Source organism: Pan troglodytes, chromosome 12 (genome assembly GCF_028858775.2).
Source record: "Pan troglodytes isolate AG18354 chromosome 12, NHGRI_mPanTro3-v2.0_pri, whole genome shotgun sequence".
Taxonomy (NCBI): domain Eukaryota; kingdom Metazoa; phylum Chordata; class Mammalia; order Primates; family Hominidae; genus Pan; species Pan troglodytes.
Window position 1 is genome coordinate 90,373,651 of NC_072410.2, and position 23,300 is coordinate 90,396,950.

Genomic DNA, 23,300 nt, shown 5'->3' on the forward strand with positions numbered 1-23,300 from the left:
ATTGGAATCTGGATAATGGCTATGCTGTTTGTTCATTTGATTATTCATAAAACTTTGAACTTTTTCCCAAAAAACCTAATTGAATGTGTCATCAGTAGATAAGTACAAAAAGAGATCTTAAGAGTATTTTTCAGACCTAAGAAAAATCATACCAGATAAAAGCTCAAAGACAAAGGAATAAAAATCAATGAAAATGGAATTATGAGGTAAATCCAAGTGAATACTGAATATAAAAAATTATAATAATGTATCATGGGAATTCATACATACTTCTGGAATCTAGACTATATACTCTGGATTATGAGAATTAATAATGTATTATGGGAAGAAACATATACTTCTGGAATCAGAGTACATACTGTGATCTCAATGATATAATTACTAAAAGAACGGTTCAAGAAAAAAATGGAAAAATTGACCAATAAAAAATATAATCAGCCCTAAAAACAGAAAAGGAGGAAAAAGAAGCATGTAACCAACCATCAGGACAATGAGAAATAGAATAGTACATATAAAAAATCATGGCAGACTTAAACAGGAATATATCACTAATCACATTAAATGTAACTGAATTAAATTCTCCCATTGAAAGACAAAAATGTCAGGCTGGATTTTTAATAAATGCAACTACATGCCACTTATAAAAAGTATATCTAAAACATAAGGAAACACTGAAAAGTTGAAAGTAAAAAGATGGAAAAATATATACCATACAAATAGCAGCCAAAGAAGGCTGGTGTTAGCTAAGTAAACATCAGACGAGGTAAATCCTCGGAGAAATAGCAAACTTAAAGATAAAAAGATAACTAATGCCAGGTGCAGTGGTGTGTGCCTGCAATCCTAGGTACTTGCGAGATAGGGGCAGGAGGGACATTCGAGCCCAAGACCAGCCTGGGCAACATAGCAAGACCCCATCTCAAAAAATAATAATAAAAGATAATTCATAATGATCGAAGAATTCCCAAGAAAGACACAACCATTCTAAATTTATATGATGGTCTCAAAGTGTATAAAACTTGATGACAAAAAATAAATAAATCTACCATTTTTTAACTTACTGGCCTCATTAACTAAAAAACAAACAGTAAAATAACCAATAAAGATAGAGAATTTGAAGAACACAACTAGCAAACTTGACCAAAAGGATATATAGAGTACACTTCACCAACAAGTGCAGAGTTAACATTATTAAGTATGGATGGAATATTTATAGAATTTGACCCTCTACAATTCTCAACAAATTTGCAAGATCAATACTCTGAGTATTTGACTTCACAGTATTTAAATAGGAACCAGTAGCAAAAAGGTTACTTACTTACTGAAGCTGAATATATGAATACCCTATGAAGCAGTGAATCAACTTCCACATTCATATTCAAGACAAAAGTATATCCATCAGTACTATTAGCTCCACAATGAAACAACTCAAATGTCTATCAGCAGTATACAAACCAATAGTGGATACATAAATTTTGTTGCATTCGGACAAAAGAATCCTAAACAGCAATGAAAAAGAACCAACTGTCTATATGCAATGATATAGATTAATGCCATAATCATAGGATTGAAAAGAAGGCAAACCAAATATACATACATGTGCAATTCTATGTTATACAGACCTTACTCAACCACTGTTCAAGAAAGCATCATTAAGTGGTTATTCAAAGAAATAAACAAAAACCAAAAAGTAACTACTCCAAAAGGATGATGTTTAGCTTCTGGAGAAAATGAGGAAGAAATAAATGGAAGTGGTCACGAAGACACCTTTTGGGGTGCTGGAAATGTTCTTTCTTTACTTATTGGTCATCACACAGACAATGTGTATCATGATAAACTGCCGAGCTATGCAATTATTTTCTGCACTTTTCCGCATAGGTATTATATTAATATTAACATGTTTCAAAAAAGTAAACAGGATTGAGAGACTACAATCATCTTTCAGCTCCTTATAATCACTAGTCAGCACTTTGCCTCAACATTTAATAAAACTCTCTCTTTAGGCAGTTTCATTTTGGGTGAAATAAAGAGGTGATGGCATATATATACACAGACTAGCCCTGTAAAGACAAGAAACTCGTTCCATTGCTTGCTTTGCAGGGGGAGAAATGGGTGGGGAGTGTGGAGAAAAACTTTTTCAAACCTAATCTTTTATCTTTTAAAAATTATGTGCCTTTTGCAAACACATGAATTTTTGTAAAATAAAATAAAAATCCAGGATACTTAATTTCTTTTTCTTTTTGAGACGGCGTCTCACTCTGTCACCCAGGCTAGAGTGCAGCGGCACAATCTCAGCTGACTGCAACCTCCACTTCCCGGGTTCAAGCAATTCTCGTACCTCAGCCTCCCAAGTAGCTGGGACTACAGGCAGGTGCCTGCCACCACACCCAGCAATACTTTTTGTATTTTTAGTAGAGACGAGGTTTCGCCATGTTGACCAGGTTTGTCTCAAACCAGGATACTTAATTTTTTTTTTTTTTTTTTTTTTGGAGACAGAGTCTTGCTGTTTGCCCAGGCTGGAATGCAGTGGCGCGATCTCAGCTCACTGCAAGCTCCACCTCTCACATTCACACCATTCTCCTGCCTCAGCCTCCTGAGTAGCTGGGACTACAGGCACCACCACCATGCCCAGCTAATTTTTTTTGTATTTTTTAGTAGAGACGGGGTTTCACTGTGTTAGCCAGGATGGTCTCGATCTCTTGACCTCATGATCCGCCCACCTTGGCCTCCCAAAGTGCTGGGATTACAGGCATGAGCCACCGCGCCAGGCCCAGGATAATTAATTTCAATACAGTTCCACGAAAGGTCCTGATTTATAATAAAATAATTTTCTGAAAGTTCAAATTTTTTGTCATGGCATGTTTCTATTCTAGTGTAAATGTAAAAGTTTCTACAAAATGACTATATAGTCCAAGAAAACAAATACAAATTAATTCTGACCTTCCTAGAATCACCATATAAAGGAAATATTAGGTTTTTATCTAAAAAGCTCATATTCACTACATAAACTGTGAATTTCACTTAGTAGCTACCTCCACAATTGGATATATAAGGCAATTCCTAACAAAAAGACACTCAAATAAAGAACTGATCAATTCCTTTTAAAACCTCCTGCTATTCTGGAACCAGCTAAGATTAAATTTTTCACGACTTCTCTAGCAAACCGTTTTTGCTTTTTGTTAAACTGTTGAGGAGACTAAGATGGTACCCAATTACACAAAACCATTAACAGAAGAATCACGTTAAGACAACAGTCAAACCCTTCAGTGACTAATACAGATACAAAATCATAAACCAATCTTAACTGAAAGACTTCTATTATTTATGCTGCAATAGAAGTAACTGTAAATAAATACCGATCTTCCTACGTGAGAAGGAAAAAAAAATCACAGAAAACAAGAAAGAAAATAAACAAGTTTCCACTGATTGATGGTCAAAAACTTAATTTTTAAGTGAAGGTATTTAACACACCAAGAACATCACATATTCAACAAACCCAAATAGTTCCTCACATATTCAAGGTTGTTTTAAACTAGTTCGAGAAACAGTATTCCCTCTTTACTCATCTCAACCTTCTCAAAAACATCATTCAGTAGTAGAAACACGTAGTCTATTTTTACTCTTCCATTTCCAACATATTTGATATTTTTCAAATTAAAAAATTTCTGAAAGTGCATACACATAAAAACAGAATGATTTAAGACACTGTTCTAAGTGGGTACAGGGGGAAAAAAAAACCCTGTGAATTGACTTAGGAAAGAATATAAAACGATTTATATTTCCCCCAAATGCCCCTCCCACAAATAAATTTCCACTTAACAGCAATGAAAATTACATAATTAGAAATAATGTTTAAATATATAAATATCACTTTATTACTGCATAAAGTATATAATAAAAGAAGGTATATACCAGTAAACGTACTTGCATCATCCCTTTCTATTCTGGTTCCATCACTAGTTGACACACAAGTAAAGTGCAGAGGTTCAACTTCCAAAAGTCCAGTGAGAGATGTGAAACTACCCTCAGCAGCTGTGCAACTACTGACCTTTCCATTTCCTAATGGCAAAAGACAAGTTTTATAATACGTGAAGATAATTTTTAAAAAGCAATAGTCACAACAATAATTACAGCTGCAACTTCAATTTTAATTAGAACATATAAATACACAACTCTTACACAGTGCTTGAATCATGGGCATGGTATTAAGAAAACTGACAAAACAGCAGGCACCAGTTTCCCTGCTACAAAAGCAGATTTGGATAAAAGCAACTTAGTAGCTCTTCACATTAACAGAAACATGAGTGGTAGTTTCCTGTAACATGAAACTTACATTTAGTAACAAGTGATTTCAATCTCAAATGGGGTGGAAAAAGTAGTAAATCAGCTAGTCACATTAGCTATCACCTAATCTGTTGGCTATATGTAAAATCAGAATACATTCTAAGATGTCAACTGCATAAATATAAGACACAAAACAAAGGATGAACATTTCAAAATATTAACAAGGTTTATCTACACATTGTTTCTTGTATTTTGTTCATATTATCAGTTTTATAGAATGAGGCACACTACTTCATGGTCATAAAAATAGTTTAAGCTAGCATAAGTAGTTTTTAAAAGAAAAAACCATGTAGCCACAACTATATGACTAATAAAACCACAGCAAGAAGTCTAGAGGGAAGAACACAAATGAATTCACAGGGACCGCGAATGTAGCTTGGGAAGGCAAGGATTATATTCACTACTTTGCAATTTTTTTTTTTTTTTTTTGGAATTAGCACTCATTTAAACAGAATTATTTAAATCACAAAGCAAAACAGAATTCACAGATGAAAAGAATGGGGAGATATAAAAACTGTCATTAACAGCTGAAGGACTATCAAACACAAGAATAAACTGTCATAACCTTGTTTTCCAATGTCTTATTGGGGGTCAGCATAGGGCCTGACACATGCTCCAAAAAATGCTTACTGCACACTTACTCAATACAAGAATTGGGAGACAGAAGAATAAAAGGTAAGTCCCAGTCCTCACGAAGACTATATTCTATGTTAGTGGTTATTAGGAATCAACGCAACTTTTTTTTAAGCTGCAAGGTTTTACTTAAGAGAAATTTAAAGGACTAGTAAGTCAAGGGGCAATCAGTCCTAAGGTATGGGATAATAAAATGCTTCTCTAACAAAATGAGGGGATTAATGGGAAGAATAAGAGAGTTTCATACATTTGCTCCCTTGAAGTGGCAGAAAAGCCATGCAGAAAGAACATGAGTGAAATCCCCATAGCAAAGAAACATGGCACATTTAAGGAACTGAAAGAACAATATGGCTAGAGGAACAGTTCTCAATTCTAAGATCCCTCTACATATCTTTAAAATATTAAGCACCCTGAAGAGCTTTTGTTTCCATTTTTACTGGTATTTACCATAGTAGAAATTTTAAGGTGTGAAATTTAAATATTAATTCATTTAATAATAAACCCATTAAATGTTAAAATAGCATAATTTGATGAAAAATAACTGTTTTCTGAAGAAAAAATAATTTAATGGAAAAAGTGACAATGTTTTACCTATTTAAAAATCTCTTTAAAATGTGAAGTATCAGAGGATACTTGGATTCTCCTACCTGCCTCTGTATTCGACGTGTTATAAAATGTTGTTTTAGCAGAAGTGGGTGAAAACATCTGGCCCAACACAAATATGTAGTTGGAAAAAGAATATTTTAAAATACTTGCATATTCAAAAACTTGACAAGTGGTAATTTCTTAAAGGTTACAATGTGGTATCTGAAATCTTACCAATGAACTTCTCAAACTCTGTTACATTAAGATCAACTGATATATTTTATACTTTTAAAGAACTTTACCCATGCATACTGGTGAAACATCACACACTGATCATTTGGAAAATATTGGTTCACCACTGTATACAAATATTCCAAATGTTGACACATTTCATTATCCAGTATTGGAAAATTACACTCTCTAATATCAGACTCCATGAGAAAAGTCTACACACTGGGAAGCTATCAAGCTCACTATGGGAGATGTTTCTCATTCACTTTTCAAAAAACAACCATCAAATAACGCAGTGTAAATGGGCGTAGTTTGTCTGTCAGTCATTACTGCAAATAAAAATGGTATTCCAAGAAACAAGCAAGTAGTTCAGCTTGTAACTGAACTTCACATCTCCCTGAAACAAGCATGGTACTTTGGCATGCCACAGAAGTACTCTATGCATATGTATCATTCATCTCAGAATAAAAGATGTGTATTCATGGGTTAAAATTTTAATAAAATTAATAATTTTTACTGCAACGTCAAGGGCATTTTAAAATGAAACCGACATTTTTATTACAAGTGCACAGTGAATAACACCATGCTTTTTCACAATCGATAAAAATGTCAACGAAATCAAAAAGACAAATAACATCATTCTACTATCATCAAAATAGTTATGACCATATAGATCCCCTTAATGATCTCAGGAACCCTTTGGGGGTCTATAGAACACACTTTGAGAATCACAGGGCCAAAGAAGACTAAACGGGGCAATGACACAAGATAAAGTGGCAAGGAAAAGAGAGCCAAATCATTTAGGATTTTATATGCTGTATTAGAAACTTTGCACTTCAGAAGATGGGAAGACCTGAAAAGTACTCTAAGGAGAAAGGTAAAGTAACTGAAAGATCATACTCAATGCAATGTGGAGAATGTACTAAAGTGAGGCAAGAACAGATGTAGGCAGACCAGTGTGAAAGCTATGATTGTAGTATGGGTTCAAGATGACTGTAACTTGTGATCATGGGAGGTAACAGAGTGAGCAAACTTGACATACACTCAGCTCTCTGTATCTGTGGGTTTGGCATCCATGGATTCAACCAACTACAGACAGAAAATATTCAGGGGAAAAAAATGAATGGCTGAGTCTGTTACAGCCTTTTTTTCTTGTCATTATTCCCTAAACAATACAGTATAACAAGTACTCATGTAGCATTAACATCGTATTAGGTATTATAAGTGATGTAGAAATGATTTAAGGCACACAGCAGGATGTGTGTAAGTTATACACAAACTGCACTACATCATTTTTTATAAGGGACTTGAGTATGTACAGATTTTGTTGTCTGCAAGGAGTCCTGGAACCAATTCCCCACGGATAGAGAGGAACAACTGCATACACTGGTGGAAAAATAGGTGCCATATGGTGATATCCTCAATGTGGGTGATAAGAAAGATATAAGTATCATGAATGACATTCACATTTCTGTCTTGTGCCACTGATGCCATTAACAACAACAACAAAAAATGCTGTAGAGAGACTAATAATGAGGAACAACACAATGAGACATTAAAGTGGAGACACATCATAATTTTTTTTTTTTTTTGAGGCGGAGGCTCACTCTTTCGCCCGGGCTGGAGTGCAGTGGCGCTATCTCAGCTCACTGCAAGCTCTGCCTCCCGGGTTCACGCCATTCTCCTGCCTCAGCCTACAGGTGCCCACCACCGCATTTGGCTAATTTTTTTGGCATTTTTAGTAGAGACGGGGTTTCACCGTGTTAGCCAGGATGGTCTCAATCTCCTGACCTCGTGATCCGCCCACCTCGGCCTCCCAAAGTGCTGGGATTACAGGCGTGAGCCACCGTGCCCGGCCGACATATCATGATTTCTAAATTCCTTGTTCTGAGTCTTCTTTGCTCATTTGCAAACTTGATGACCTCAGAGCTTGGAATGAACCTTACAGTCCTTCCCTTACGCTTTCACCCTAACAGATTTCACTGCTTCTTTTGGTATACTGAAGGCATTGGTATCTCCAGTTCTAGTCTCTCCTACTAGTTCCAATCATAAATTACAATGGTCTAATTGATGCGTCACTTGGATAGAGAAGACAGAAAATGGTGAGATGCGTATAAGGCAATCAAGAGCCTAAGTCATCAAATAGTAATAACACATATATTCAAGGCAGCATAAGCAATTAAAAAGCAAGTGACAGACCAGTATGTGTAGTATGCTCTTTCATTAGAAACTATATTAACGAATACAGGTTGCAAACAAGTTTAAATAGCTAAACATCCAGTTAACAATAGTAACCTAAGAGGGTGGAAAGGTTGGGGTTGAGGCATTTTACATTTCATTTACATTTTTGTATTTGATTTTTTTAATTTTGCTTTTATTACACCTCATAAGTTACTTTTCAACAAAATTGAACTTCTCTCTCAAAATTTACTTATATCTGGTTATTACCTTAATCTGTTTGCAAATTTTCTAACATTTTTTGTATCCTAACAACATCTGCAATAAGTACAATTAGATGGGAGAAAAAAATGAAACGGTCACTCTTTTATCTAACAAAAATAAACAGCAAATTTTAGCACTTAAAAAGATTATAAAAATAGTGTCATGCATACATCCGAAAAACACATTCTTTAGAAAGTATAAAAGGATATATGTAATGTATACAAAGCTTACCTCAAGAAAGTGACAGATTCAGAAAATTATCTTTTGTTTGTGCATCCTTATTACAGTAAGTATATATTACTAATTTTGTATTTTTGAAATAGGAAATGTTTTTTAACTTTATAGAGGCAGCAAAGATACATCAAATAAAACTGAAAAGGCTACAACAAATACATTTTAAATAGTCTCATAAGCATTAAAATCACACTGAAATGAAATGCATAACAAAAACAAAAAATTAAAGTCACAACCCTTTCAAATATGACTTTAATATACTGGGATTTTCTTCAGAGGGAAGGAGGAAGTTAACAACTTCTAGGAAACATTTTAATAATTCATATGATAAGTTCTAAGGAATTTTAGTTTTCTAAAGACAAAACATCATGACTATAATCTATTAAGTCAAATGGCAACTTAAATCCAAGATACAACATTCAGAATTTCCTTTAATAAAAGAAATCACTACCTGAAAGGACATCTGATAAATCAATTTCATCTGACTGGACACCAATGCTGCTGTTATAAACATTTTTACAAGAAGAGCCACTCATCTCCAAATCAAAGAGGACTGGATCAAATGGTGAGCTATATAATCCATATCTGAAAAATAAAATAATGCACTAACAATTTTCCTTTCAGCCATCTAATTAACAAATTACCTTTACTTAGTTTTAAAAGCAGTCTGACTAACAGCGCAGAGGGAGATGCTGACTAGATTTGACCCATCAAATTCAGTGAATCTCAACTATGTTCCCTGCAATCTATACTCTAAAAGACACTGTCCAGAGACTCAACAAATGTGATTCCAATAAGCTGGCAACTAAGGTACTAAGACTGCCACCTGCAGATTGAAGCGAGGGATATCAGGCACCATTCTCTCCCGTGAATCATTACGACATAGCCTCAAGTACAAAGGCTTTGAGTAAAACGTCATCAAAATCAGAACATCTAACCTAGGAAATTATAAAATCACTGCTCTAAATAAAGGAATGCCTTACTTCAAACGTAGACAATCAGGCAAGAACTTAAATCTAACCTTTTGCTATTGCTTAATTCATCATGTTAAAAGTTTTGAAATACAAGTAGCAGGTAGAAGAATACTAGTTATGGGACAATAAGTGACTCACATAATTCCACCTATAAAGTGCACAGAGAAACAGACACATTACATTCTTCTTCCATTAGCAGGGCATACCACTTTTCATTATTAAATAAAATTAGCCCTCTGAATAACCATCATAAGGATTTATCAAACTGTTAAAGAGTAATTTCTGGCCGGGCACGGTGGCTCATGCCTGTAATCTCAGCACTTTGGGAGGCTGAGGCGGGCGGATCAACTGAGGCTGGGAGTTTGCGAACAGCCTAACCAACATGGAGAAACCCCGTCTCTACTAAACATACAAAATTAGCCAGGCCTGTGGTGCATGCCTGTAATCCCAGCTACTCGGGAGGCTGAGGCAGGAGAATCGCTTGAACCCGGGAGATGGAGGTTGTGGTGAGCTGAGATCACACCATTGCACTCCAGCCTGGGCAACAAGAACAAAACTCCATCTCAAAAAAAAAAAAAAAAAAGAGTAATTTCTGACAAAACAGAAGAAAGTAAAACCTCAGGCTATTATCATATGGAAAAAGTAAGGTATAAACTAAACATTTTTGTAAGAAAAAGACTGTTATCAGCATATATATATTAAATAACAGTTCTCTGCAAAAGCGTGATCATACTCAGAGACGCCTATTATTAGTCATTAGATATACTAAAATACCTTGTCTGAAGTAAAGCCTCCATTGGTGTTAGCCTGTCCTGTAACTGTCTGGACACTGCAGTAAGCAAAGATGCACAAGCTGTACTGCATCCAGCCAGATCTTCATCTTTCACGTAATTCAGTAAGACAAAATACCAATAGACAGAACCTGGAAACAATAAAAACAAAATAAATGTTTCTTTTTCCTCCTTTTCCTCTAACAATGAGAATTTAAGATTACCTATTTATCAGAATACTTCCTTTTGCTAGAAAGATACTCCCTTTTCTGGAAAGACAATCTTATGGGCAATTTACAAAGATAACTCCTTGGAGGGATCAAAGAGGACACTTAAAATATAAACAACACACTGAGGCACAGTCTTACACTAAGAATTTCAAATATTTCTGGAGAGTTTTATAAAGTCATTTAGGTGTATAATAATGTGTATTTATTTAGGTGTATAATAACGTGAGATGCCTCTGAGGGACACTTCGAAATAGCTGAAAAAGTGAGGAGACTGCAGGTCCTTCAAATCATCCTTACCAACATCCTGTTTCTCTGTACTAAACTTTAAAAAATAGTGGATGGCAGTGAGCTTCAAACAGCCCATTTTAGTGAATGAATGGGGAATAAAATTATTCTATAATGCGTTAGGTACAGATCGACATTGCTTAAAAGATTATCATGACAGTGTATTTTTACTTTTATTAACTGCTACATACATGCCAAAACTTAAGCGTCCCAACTTTAAAACTATCCTTAAGAAGCTTTTAAACATTAGAGACTATCGTAATGAGCAACTGAGTCAAAATGTTCTATTCCATAGAGTTAATGGTTGTAGCCAAAATATGTTCAATGTAAATATAAACACACTTTACCTAAATTAAGAAAATGATATAACTTTTCAACAACTCTAAACAAGCATTTTTTTGTTTAACACAAAGATGAAATCTTTATGAAATATATAACTCACTGAGGTAACTTGTTGAATGGGTTGTTTTTTTAAACTCCTGGCCTCAAGCAATCCTCCCTCCATGGCCTCCCAAAGTGCTGGGATTACAAGTGTGAGCCACTGTGCCCAGCCTGAATGGTTTGTTTTTTAATAAAACAGATTGTGAAAAATGTCTATCAATAAATAAAATTTGGCTTAAAAGGCCAAATTAGTAGCCCTTCATAGTAACACCATGTACTAGCAAAAACAGTAAGAATCTTTAAAAATCTTCATTACCTTATATATGTGCTATTTTAGAATTGCTTTATGAATTCCTACTTGATAACCACCTTCATTCTTTTTTGATACATAATAATTGCACATATATGGGGGTATATGTGATGTTTTGAAATATGGATGCAATGCACAATGATCAAATCAGGGTATTTAGGATATCCGTCACCTCTCTGCATTGAGAACACTTTAAATCTTTTAACTATTCTGAAATATACCACAAATTACAGTCACCCTACTGTGCTATCAAACACTAGAACTTATCTCTTCTAACCATATGTTCATACTAATTTATCAACCTCTCTTCAAATCCCACTCACCCTCCCAGACTCTGGTATCCATCATTCTACTCTCTACCTCCAATTACATTCATTCTTGAAAGGCATTTCCACAGAGTCCTCAGGTGCTTTTAAAAAAAAAAAAAAAAAAAAAAAACCACTGGTCCCTTTTAGGAAATTCCAGTTTGCCATAGTCCCTACCAATCACACAAAACATATGCATGTGCAATGACACCTGGACCATTTTACTTATTTATGTTACCTCTCTGGCACATGCTGGAATTCTGGTTTCTGGCATCTGATCTGTTACAGTCAGTAAACAACCAAACAACTCAATGATTGTAATGAAGTACAGAAAAATAGTTATGAATTGAGATGACTTGATATTAACGTAACTGCTCCATGAACCTTTTCCTTGGAGTACTATTGACGGAGTATATGACCACCCAGCCACAATCTATCGATCCCTTCAAAAAATACAGATAAGCCACAGAAAAGTGAACTTTAATAGAGAAAAAATAGTTATGAAATAATCCTAAGTATACATATGAGATGTTCCATATGACTATAACTATTTGTGATTAAATTAATTTTACATACCACCAGTTGCTGCTGCAGGTAAAAATGACATATTATCAAGTAAAGCCTTCAACAGAACAGATCCAAATGCTGGTTGACATGGGTCACATTTGCCATTACTGAAAAATTTTTAAAAAGAAAAATTGTAAAGACATTACTCAAGGTCTAAATTCGACCCTAAACCTGGTGTGGTACCTAAAAATCTTTAAAATGTATTCTATACCGATTAAAAGAAAAACCTGCCTTAAAGCTACATAAAATACCAAAAGATAGCGGGAACTGATTATACTAAGGATCGTTGTAAATATTTTCTTATGCATTAAACCCTTATCTTTACAACAGTCAATACTGACCATTAGCTCTTAGACACTTCCTAGATACAGTAGCAAGTAGGAACCTTTAAACATTAAGAACCCATATATGCAGTTTCAATTTCTAAAGTTTCAGTTACACATGGTCAAGTGCAGTCTAAACACAGGTGAGTACAGTACAATAAGACATGTTGAGAGACCACATTCATATAACTTTTATCATAGTATATTATTATAACTGTTCTATTTTATTAGTAGTTATTGTTAATCTCTTACTATGCCTAGTTTATAAATTAAACTTTATTGCAGGTATGTATATATAGGAAAAAACAATACTATATATATGGCTCAGTACTAGCTACAGTTTCAGGTCTCCACTGGGGAGGGGAGGGGTCTTGGGACACATGCCCTGGGGATCAGGGCAGACTGTTCTAATTTGTTTCAGGGTTTAGAAAAAAAGGGTCTGCACAATGCCACAAAAAAAAAGTCGGTAAGATTGTTACATAACAGAGAAAACACTTTAGGGCAAGAAAAGACAACCAAGGAAAGTAGGAGTGAAAAGGGTGTAAGAGTTCCCTTGCCAAATTCTCCAAACTGCTACTAACAGGCAGAGAAGCTCAGCAGACTTCTTTTCTTAAAAGTTAAATAGACTTATTTAACATGACACTTTCCCCTAAGAACCCAAAATTCTTGCTAAGATTATCAACAATCTTCATCAACTTTTGAAATTCTCTTAAATTATACATACATTAAACAAGGATCAAATCACACTATAAACAAGGTATCACCCACTAAATTGCAGGTGTACCTAGAAAGTATGCTTTCAACTTAAAAACATACCAACCTAATGCACAAGGCTAGAAATCGGGCACACTTATGGGCTATACTTCGTCCTGCCTCAAAGAAGCAAACACGTACGATGTCTGACAGAAATTTTCGTGTTTTTGAAAGTAGGTTCTCATTTCCTTCCTTTGAGCTGCAAAACAATAGCAGACATTTAGACTCATCCTGAACTTTCAATCATAACATCTAAAAGGCAATCAACAGTGGTAAGCAAAATTTTAATTATTAACCTTCCGGGTCCATTTGAATGAACTCCAGCTAACCAACAGAGAGTATCCAACACAAGGCTCTGGGCATGTTCTGTGATCTGGCCATCATCTGTTTTTCTGCAAAGAGTATTAAGAAGCTTCTCATGAAATTCTGAAAACTGTAACATGGCACATCGTTGCACTCTACAAAAAAAGAAAATATAAACACATTACCAACCAAAACAGAACAACTAAAGCTATCACAACCTGGCTGGTAATGCAATGTTTCATTTTAAATCATGAACATCTCAAGTACATTTAAAAACAATCAATAGCTATATGTCAAGTATTTCATTTGTAGAAAATTTTTTAAAAAATAACATTTACAATAATGTGTTGTAATGTAACATGGAATGTGTATAATTTCTTTTTGTTTTGTTTTTTTTCTCCAGAGATTGGGTGTCCCTCTGTTGTCCAGGCTGGACTCAAACTCCTGGGTTCAAGTGATCCTCCTACCCCCACGTCTTGAGTAGCTAGGACTATAGATACACGCTCCCTTGCCTGACGAGTACGTGTCAAATTAATAACTATCATCCATTCCTGCTATACAACAAGCACTGTGCGGACACTAGAGATAAACCAATGAAGTATAAAGACAACTCATATTCTCATCAAAATTATAATTATTTAAGAAAAATGGACAAAAAAATTTTCAGGTAAAAGATTTTTTATTTGTGTGTGTATGTGTGTGGTGTTATGCTCTGCACTTTCATTACTCTAAGAATAACAAGATAATGCAATGAAATTACCTTTCCTTAGAAATTGAAGTTTTCTTAAATCTTCGAATGGTGACTGAGACCTCTTGAAGTAAATCACAGCCCCGGAGGTTTTCAGATTTACGGGTGCCACTTGTATTTTCATTCTTAACATTAGATGATTTTTCCTAAACATTACAAATAATAATGAATTTTAAAAAATAAACTAAACTAAAAATCATTTACCACTAAAGTTATAAAATAAAGGAAAATAACTGAATTGTGGCCATCAAAATATAAATCTCAAATTAAAATGATAGCTTGTACCCTCATATTCAGTAAATGACTAATTTTCTCCAGAATTATAATAGGGGAAAAAAAGACAGACACAGCCACTATTTTAAAGGCAATAACCCAATGATTACAGATGATAAAACCAAAGTCCTGAGTCCAATTCCGCTGGGTGCAGTGGCTCAGGCCTGTAATCCTAGAGCTTTGGGAGGCCGAGGCAGACAGATCACAGAACTCAGGAGTTCGAGAACAGCCTGACCAACACAGTGAAACCCTATCTCTACCAAAAAATACAAAAGTTAGCCAAGCATGGGTAAGTGCCTTTAATCCCACTACTTGGGAGGCTAAGTCAAGAGATTCACTTGAACTCAAGGGGTGGAGGCTGCAGTGAGCTGAGATCACATCACTGCACTCCAGCCTGGGCAACAGAGCAAGACTCTGTCTCAATAATAATAATAATAATAATAATAATAATAATAATAATAATAAATAAACACAATAAAATAAAATAACTACGTGAGATATGTCAGGCTCCCCAATTGCTAAGGTTCACTCACTTTCAGTATTTAAAAAAGGGAGGTAACAGAACCTGCTATGCCTACTTCAGAGTTATAATGAAGATTACATCAGATAAAGTACACAGAAGTCCTTGAAAAACTGGAAGACCTATATATGTGTAAAATGCCTGGTATTACTGATCAGTATCAGTATGATTCCTTATAAATAATGATGATAAACAAAACCTCCTTCCTGACTTCCAGGAAATCCAAGATAAGTCAATTGTAAGGAGCTGCACGGTTCACAGCTACTTTCAGAAAATCAACCATGAGGATTAGAACCTGTCTTAAAATTACGCCCCAACTTCTCTTTCTGTATACTCCCAAATAGTCACCAAAAACAAGATTGTGAGTTGCCAACAGAGGGCATATGAAGAAACTCTCATACCAAAAGAAATAAATATTATGGTCTAAAATAATTATAAAGGGAAATATCTGCTAACAATTACTCCCTATTCAGTATACATTATAAAAGCTAGGTAATTTGCCTAAAGTTAATTCAGGCTGGGTGCAGTGGCTCACGCCTGTAACCCCAGCACTTTGAGAGGCCAAGGTGGGCAGATCACCTGAGGTTAGGAGTTGAGACCAGCCTGGCCAATATGGTGAAACCCCGTCTCTACTACAAAGACAAAAATTAGCTGGGCATGGTGGCACACGCCTGTGATCCCAGCTACTAGGGAAGTTGAGGTGGGAGGATGGCTTGAATCTGGGAGGCAGAGGTTGCAGTGAGCCGAGTTTGCGCCACTGCATTCCAGCCTGGGGGAAAGAGCGAGACCCCGTCTCAAAACTCTAAAATAAATAAAATGAAATAATAAAGTTAACTCAAACATTCTTCTTCCCAAATATATTTAAGTCACTCCAAAGACAAAATACATACAAACCAAAGCATATAGTAAAACATCACTGAAAGGTCATACTACTTCTAATAGTGTGTTAAATCTGATCCACAATGTTTAAAACTGTATTGTTATTGTTCAAAATGACAGTTTCATACCTTGCCTGCTGCAACTTTAGCCAAAAGTGAAGCAAGTGAATAACCCTTGTTACTCTGGTGTTTTAGGGATGGAAGCCTTACTACAGGACGCATACCACCATTACAAATCTCTTCTGTTCCTCTTTCATTCACTGCCTTGACATGGATTAAAAACGAACGATATTTTCCTCCTGCCATACCTAGAGAAGTGGAGTAGAATGGGGAAAATAACTGAATCACCAATAAATTCCACTGTTTTTCATCTTCATAGAACAAGATCAACAACTAACTCCACAAAAAGTACAGCAGGCCAGAACTTTCAAATTATACTGTTTGAGCAGAAGAAAGTTGAACCACCTTCAGACGCTGTCAGCAAAAAACAACCAACAAAGGAATGATATGAATAGCATAAAACCATTATCTTTGACTAATTGAGATAAACATTTGGCATGTTTTTTCCCCAATATTATTCATTTTAATGGTAAAAATGTCATAAACTACACACACACACACACACACACAACTGTCATTAAGCTATCATCTAGATAATTACAGAACGTATATCCATCCAGTCTTCTTATGCATACATGTACACACATCCATATATATGTGCACATATACACATAGCATTATAGTACTGACGGTTAACAATGTGCATGCAGGCTTTGGAGTCACTACCTGGGTTTGAAAAATGGCTCTGCCATTTATTAGGCACATGACAAATTATCCTCTCTGTGGCTCAGTTTCTTCTAATGTAAAATAAGAGTAATATTTCCTACCTCAGAGTCAACTAAACCACTGTTAACTGTGCTTGGCACAAAGAAAGCACTCAAATAGGCCGGGCGCAGTGGCTCACGCCTGTAATCCCAGCACTTTGGGAGGGTGAGGCAGGCAGATCACAAGGTCAGGAGATCGAGACCATCCTGGCTAACACAGTGAAACCCCGTCTACTACAAACACACAAAAAATTAGTGGGGCGTGGTGGCGGGCGCCTGTAGTCCCAACTACTCAGGAGGCTGAGGCAGGAGAATGGCGTGAACCCAGGAGGCGGAGCTTGCCGTGAGCCAAGATGGCACCATTGCACTCCAGCCTGGGCGACAGAGCAAGACTCCGTCTCAAAAAAAAAAAAAAAAAAAAAAAAAAAAGAACACTCAAATAATTATTATCACTAGTATGTGATATTAACCAAATTGGGATCATACTATACAATCTATATATAAAATACATTTCTTAATTATCATCAAATTACTACATCTGCCAGCAAACTATCAGTCTATTGTTGCATTACCAGGTATTAAATGCTATCACTCTACTTAGCTACCTGCCTGCTGTGCTAGCACTACACTGTTACATTTTTCTTAACACTACTGTACTATTCTCTGTGTTGTGGTATCTGACATTCTGTTTCAAAATTTCTTTGGCCAATGTTACCCCTTTACTCGTCCAAAAAAACTTAGCACTTATCTTATTCAGTTTCAAAGATGCTGGGGAGAATTTTATGGAAAAAAATATCTTAGTATATTCTAAGAAAATTAATACTTTCCAAACACATGCCATGTAATTCTACACTCCATTTTGTCAAAAGTCAGTATTTTTGACCAGACGTGGTGGCTCACACCTGTAATCCTAGCACTTTGGGAGGCCAAGGTAGGAGGATCCCTTGAGCCCAGGAGTTGGAGACCAGCCTGGGCAACACAGGGAGACTGTGTCTCTAAAAAATAAAAAAATTTTTAAAAACACCAATATTTCTATTTCCACCTAAAAATTTAAGATGCACACTCTCATTGAACAAAACCTATAATCTAAACAATTTGAGATTCGTTTTTGTTCACTACTGTATCCCAGCATGAAACCTAACACATAACATCTCGAAAACCTAATGACAATCAGAAAGCACAAAACTTGCATATATACAGGCTGAGTTTCCCTAATCTGAAAATCCAAAATGCTCTAAAATGCAAAACTCTTTGAGAGCCGATATGATGCTAAAAGGAAATGCTCATTGGAACATTTCATATTTTGGATTTTTGGATTAGGAATACTGAACTAGTTAAGTATATCACAAATATTCCAAAACCAGAAAAGAATCTGAAATCTGAAACACTTCTGGTCCCAAGCATTTCAGATAAGGGATACTTGACCTGTACTATGTCTGCAATTAAATGGTTATGTGTGAATGTGGACAAACATTAGGAAGCAAATGTACACAAATGTAAATAGCTGATATATAGTTGGTCAGCTATTTTCTTGGGTTGGAGAAGGATCTCTACATCCCACCCCACCCCAAATTTCTTTAACAATTGAACTAGTCATTTTGTGTTGGTTTTTTCTATTTACCCCCAGAATACAAAAGCTGAAAACGTCCTACTACTGATATTTCTAAATTATCAACATGATAGCCCATTATCTTAAAACATTCATTATAATCTGCATTTGTTTATGACACTCAAATCATTGTATATGATACTGGCGAAGCTCTTCTAATAAAAATCCTCTTTTGGCCTGGAGCGGTGGCTTACGTCTGCAATCCTAACACTTTGGGGGACCGAGGCAGGCAGACTGGCTGGGCTCAAGAGTTCCACATGACCCTGGGCGACATGATGAAACCCCGCCTCCACTAATACAATAAAAAATTAGCCAGGCATTGTGGCACACGCCTGTAGTCCCAGCTACTCAGAAGGCTGAGGCACAAGAACTGCTTGAGCCTGGGAGGTGGGTGTTGCAGCAAGCTGAGATCACAGCACTGCACTCCAACCTGGGTAACAGAGCAAGACTCTGTCTCAAAAAAAAAAAACAAAACAAAAACCTCTCTTGGCCAGGTGCGGTGGCTGACACCCGTAATCCCAACACTTTGGGAGGCCAAGGTGGGTAGATGATTTGAGGTGAGGAGTTCCAGACCAGCTTGGCCAACATGGTGAAACCCCATCTCTACTAAAACTACAAAAATTATCTGGGCGTAATCCCTGCTACTTGGGAGGCTGAGGCAAGAGAATCACTTGAACCTAGGAGGCGGAGGTTTCAGTGAGCAAAGATAGTGCCACTACACTCCAGCCTGGGTGACAGAATGAGACTGTCTCAAACAAACAAAAACAAACAAACAAAATACCTCTTTTAAGGGAAGATACTGTAATAATATATAATAAAACTCTGAAGAGACGGGACTCTGATGTGATGGGAAGGGTAAAAATGGCAGAACATTATGTCTGCTTACTCAAAAGAGCTCTGTTATGTCACACTAAGTCATCCTGTAGTCATTTCTTCAACGTTTTTTCAAAAAGCACTGAGACCTCTAAGACACAAAAAGTAGGATCAGATAACCATACAGTTAGTTACTTTATGACAAGAAATGACCTCAGCTACCAGAAAACTGATGAAATTTTGAACGAAAGTCCCAAAGAAAACAATCTTATTTTTTTTGAGATCAGTTTTTTTTTTTCATCTTTTTTACAACTGTGGTATTATTAATTCTGCTTTTGTAAAATGTATTACTTCACCTTTAACAAGTTTGGGGCTTGTTAACGTCAACATTCCAGCATGCCCTGATAGATCAAGGCCACTAGCAAGCCATACTGGCCCACATAGAATGTCTTCTTTATGATCCTCCAAAAATGGACATAATCTAAGACCTAAAAAGAAAAATACATATTTTTCTTTTAAATTCATTCATTTAAAATGTAATATTTAATAAGCAAATATCATCCCATTTACATATAATACCACCACACAAAATATCATACTTAGAATGTGTTAAAATAAGAATTGTCATGCTAAGGAACTATAATCAATTATTTGTTATGTTGCTTTCCATTCCCATATTATTTTACAGTTCACCTTTATTTTCAAAAAAATTATAAACCACGACTTGATTTCAAATCCCAAGGTATTAAAAACCAAGAATGCATTAGCGCAGCTGTGGTCACAAAAGATGAGCTGAAAGTTAAAGCATATTGCCAAAGCAGAATTATAGGTTATTTTTTAATTGTGTTCTTGAAACCAAGTTTTTGCAAGCCATAAGGAAATCTTGCCCGACATGTTGCATTCAGATCACTACTCCTTTTACTGTCATGGACAACAGCTCTATAATTTAACTCACACTGTGATTCCTCTACATCCATGTGCTGCATTTCTTCATTCAAATCAACCAGGGACGGTTTCCCATTTTGTTCCACTTCAATGTTAAGAGCTGGAGACAAAGGAAAGGTGATCTGCCTATCTACTGCTGTTTCTAGAGGATAAAAATATTAGTAAACTTAATTTTCTTTAATATCAATGATTTATGTGCCTGAAAAATCTAAAATTTCCTGTTAACTTGGGAACTTCTGTGATTTTCATCACAGATGCTATAAAATGATTGGAGGAAAATTTTGATTCAATTGTTTTATACATTCTTCTCTCTTTTAATGGTAATAAAATATTTGCCTAAAGAAACAATCTGCTGGCAACTAAACTAAAAGTTCTTACCCTAGGCTGCATGGTACAAGCACTTGCAGAGCTTTGAAACTACCAAATCCTGAGTCCTCCACCCAATTAATTCAAAATCTGTCAAAAGACTGCACACATATGAACATATCCATATACACACAGACTCACATAAATATACAGACACACATATAGTCATCCATCCCTCAGTATCTGTGGGGGATTAGTTCCAGGACCCCCACAGATGTCAAAATCCACAGATGTTCCAGTCCCTTATATAAAATGGCATAATATTTGTATATAACCTTATTCATATCCTCCCGTATAATTTTAATCATCTTTAGTTTACCAATAAAACCTAATACAATGTGAATGCCATGCAAATACTATTTATTTATTTCAGAGAGAGTCTCACTCTGTCACCTAGGCTGGAGTGCAGTGGTGCAGTCATAGCTCACTGTAACCTCCAAATCCTGGGCTCAAGTGATCCTCCTGCCTCAGCCTCATGAGTACTGCCACCTGAGTAGCGCCACAGGTGTGCACCACTACACCCAGCTAATTTTTTAAAAAAAATTTTGTAGACATGTGCTTGCTATACTTCCCAGGCTGGTCTCAAATTCCTGGGCTAAAGTGATCCTCCTGCCTTGCCCTCTCAAAATGCTGGGATTATAGGCATGAGCCACCACATGTGGTCTAATACTACTTTTTATTTGTATATTTTCTTATTGTTGTAATTTTTTTTATTTTTTCCCCCCCAAAGTATTTTCAATCCATGATTGGTTGTTTCTGAGGTTGGTTGACTCCTGGGATGTGAAACCCACAGATAGAGAGTGCCAGGCGTATATGTAATTTTTCAAAAAGGAAAATTTTCAAGTTTCAATGTTTGAAACTGGGGTTAAGTTGCCATTTTACCGTGAAATTATCCCCAGCCTCTTAAACTAACTTATTAAGGAGAAAACACTCAGTAGTAACACCTAGTTTCTAACCACGCTAAATGTGTATAATCTACTTTAATAACTCAATGCAACAAATTCTGAACTTGTAAGAAAGATAAAAATGAGTGTATTTTTAGCATTACATGAAAGGCTGGCTTCACTAATAACCTTAAAAGTAACTTCCATAACAGTTCTATTCACAATTAAGTCTTCTCCTAGGAAAAGAAATACATAAAGCTAGTAATGCTAAAAATCAAACTAATTTACAAAGGAACTAATCTCACTTCCAAAAAAGTATAATTATATGATTCAAGTTTATGCAATTCTGAACATTACTGGGTCACTGAAAAGTTTTGAAATGTTCTCTGAATTACTTTTCTAAATAAAATCACAAAAAGTAGAGCAGGCAAATGGCAACAAGGGACAGAAAGGGACACGAAACTTAGCCAAGTTGAAAATTAGTTTTCAGAAATCAACCACAAAATAAAATCTTCAAAGATAAATTTTGATACATTCTTACCATTGACTTTCCCTAATCCTGGAGCTTTATTTTTCAGCAGTGTCACTTGTATCTGTGGAATATTGGTGATGTTTGAGTTCAAAACGAATTTGAAGTCCACATGTCCAACCATACAAGCTTTAGGTAGTACTAATTCAAATACATGTTCATCCCAGCTGTTGCTGTCAAATAAGGGGAAAAATGCTAAATAAAGCAAAAATCTTTCTTCAGCCACAACCATATTATCATTAAGGTCACCTTTCCTACTTTTTGCTTTGCAGCTTCCAACAAAATCTAGTGTTTCTCAATGGGATCAAGAGAGAAAATAGCTCCCAATGGAGAATGTTAAACAAAGGGCAATGAATAATCTTACTTTAGAAATCTACACCTGCCTTGAGACTTGCATATACCAATACATTCTTATTCCTCAAAGTGTGAACGATTTAATGTGAATTATGTGCAAATTCCTGGTACCCACCCTAGATCTATGAGTAGGGTCCCAGAATCTTCATTTCAAAACAACAATTTATTGCATTTCTTATATATATTCATTCTTGGGTTTTAAATGCTATATATATGCTGGAAAATTTAAATCTCCAAACTCCTCCACTAAATTTAAGGCTCATATCCAAATGTCTACTAGACATCTCAAACTCATTATGAAAAAACCCACTTCCAAATCTCAGTAAACAGAAACTTCATTTTTTCAGTGAACTCAGGCCAAAACCTGAAAGCTATCCTTTATTCTCCCGTCACACAATATGTTCAATACATCAGCAAATTCTATTCCTTGTACCTCCAAATTATATCCAGAATCTAACGACTCTTTTCACTACCTCCATCACTATCACAATGGTCCAAGCTACCATCAGCATTCCTGAATTAGCACAACAGCAACCAAACTAAAACCATTCTATCACTGCCCTCCCCACCACAACCATCATTCTAAATACAGAAGTCAAAGTAATCTTTGTAAAATATAAATTATACCACATCACTCCTGTATTCAAACCTGCTAACACTTTCCCATCTCACGTAGCATGAAAGTTTTTTGGTTTTTTTTTTCCGAAATGGGGTCTCACTCTGTCACCCAGGCCAGAGTACAGTGGCACAATCATGGCTCACTACAGCCTCAACCGCCTGGGCTCAAGTGATTCTCCCACCTCAGTTTCCCAAGTATCTGGGACCACAGGCACATACCACCATGTCCAGCTAAATTTTTTTTTATTATTTATAGAGACGAGGTCTCCCTA

At 35.8% G+C, this 23,300-nt stretch overlaps 1 protein-coding gene across 48 annotated transcripts in view; it reads right to left on the reverse strand.

Moving 5' to 3' along the window:
- The window catches only part of BIRC6 (baculoviral IAP repeat containing 6), a 259,651-nt gene that overhangs the window by 160,818 nt on the left and 75,533 nt on the right, over positions 1-23,300 (reverse strand). For 15 of the 48 annotated variants that reach the window (XR_010149161.1, XR_010149162.1, XM_016948314.4 and 12 more), the window contains 11 exons: positions 22,069-22,229; positions 20,288-20,419; positions 19,689-19,820; positions 16,216-16,394; positions 14,428-14,561; positions 13,661-13,822; positions 13,432-13,563; positions 12,298-12,395; positions 10,215-10,362; positions 8,918-9,051; positions 3,910-4,056 (listed from right to left, as the gene is read on the reverse strand). Coding sequence is in view for 46 of the 48 variants with exons in the window: in XM_016948314.4 (XP_016803803.2) it covers positions 3,910-4,056; positions 8,918-9,051; positions 10,215-10,362; positions 12,298-12,395; positions 13,432-13,563; positions 13,661-13,822; positions 14,428-14,561; positions 16,216-16,394; positions 19,689-19,820; positions 20,288-20,419; positions 22,069-22,229 (1,559 nt within the window). In the remaining 2 variants the exon portion in view is untranslated. The remainder of the gene's footprint in view (positions 1-3,909; positions 4,057-8,917; positions 9,052-10,214; positions 10,363-12,297; positions 12,396-13,431; positions 13,564-13,660; positions 13,823-14,427; positions 14,562-16,215; positions 16,395-19,688; positions 19,821-20,287; positions 20,420-22,068; positions 22,230-23,300) is intronic. The other 33 variants (XM_063789150.1, XM_054678326.2, XM_054678332.2 and 30 more) reach the window with 6 other exon arrangements.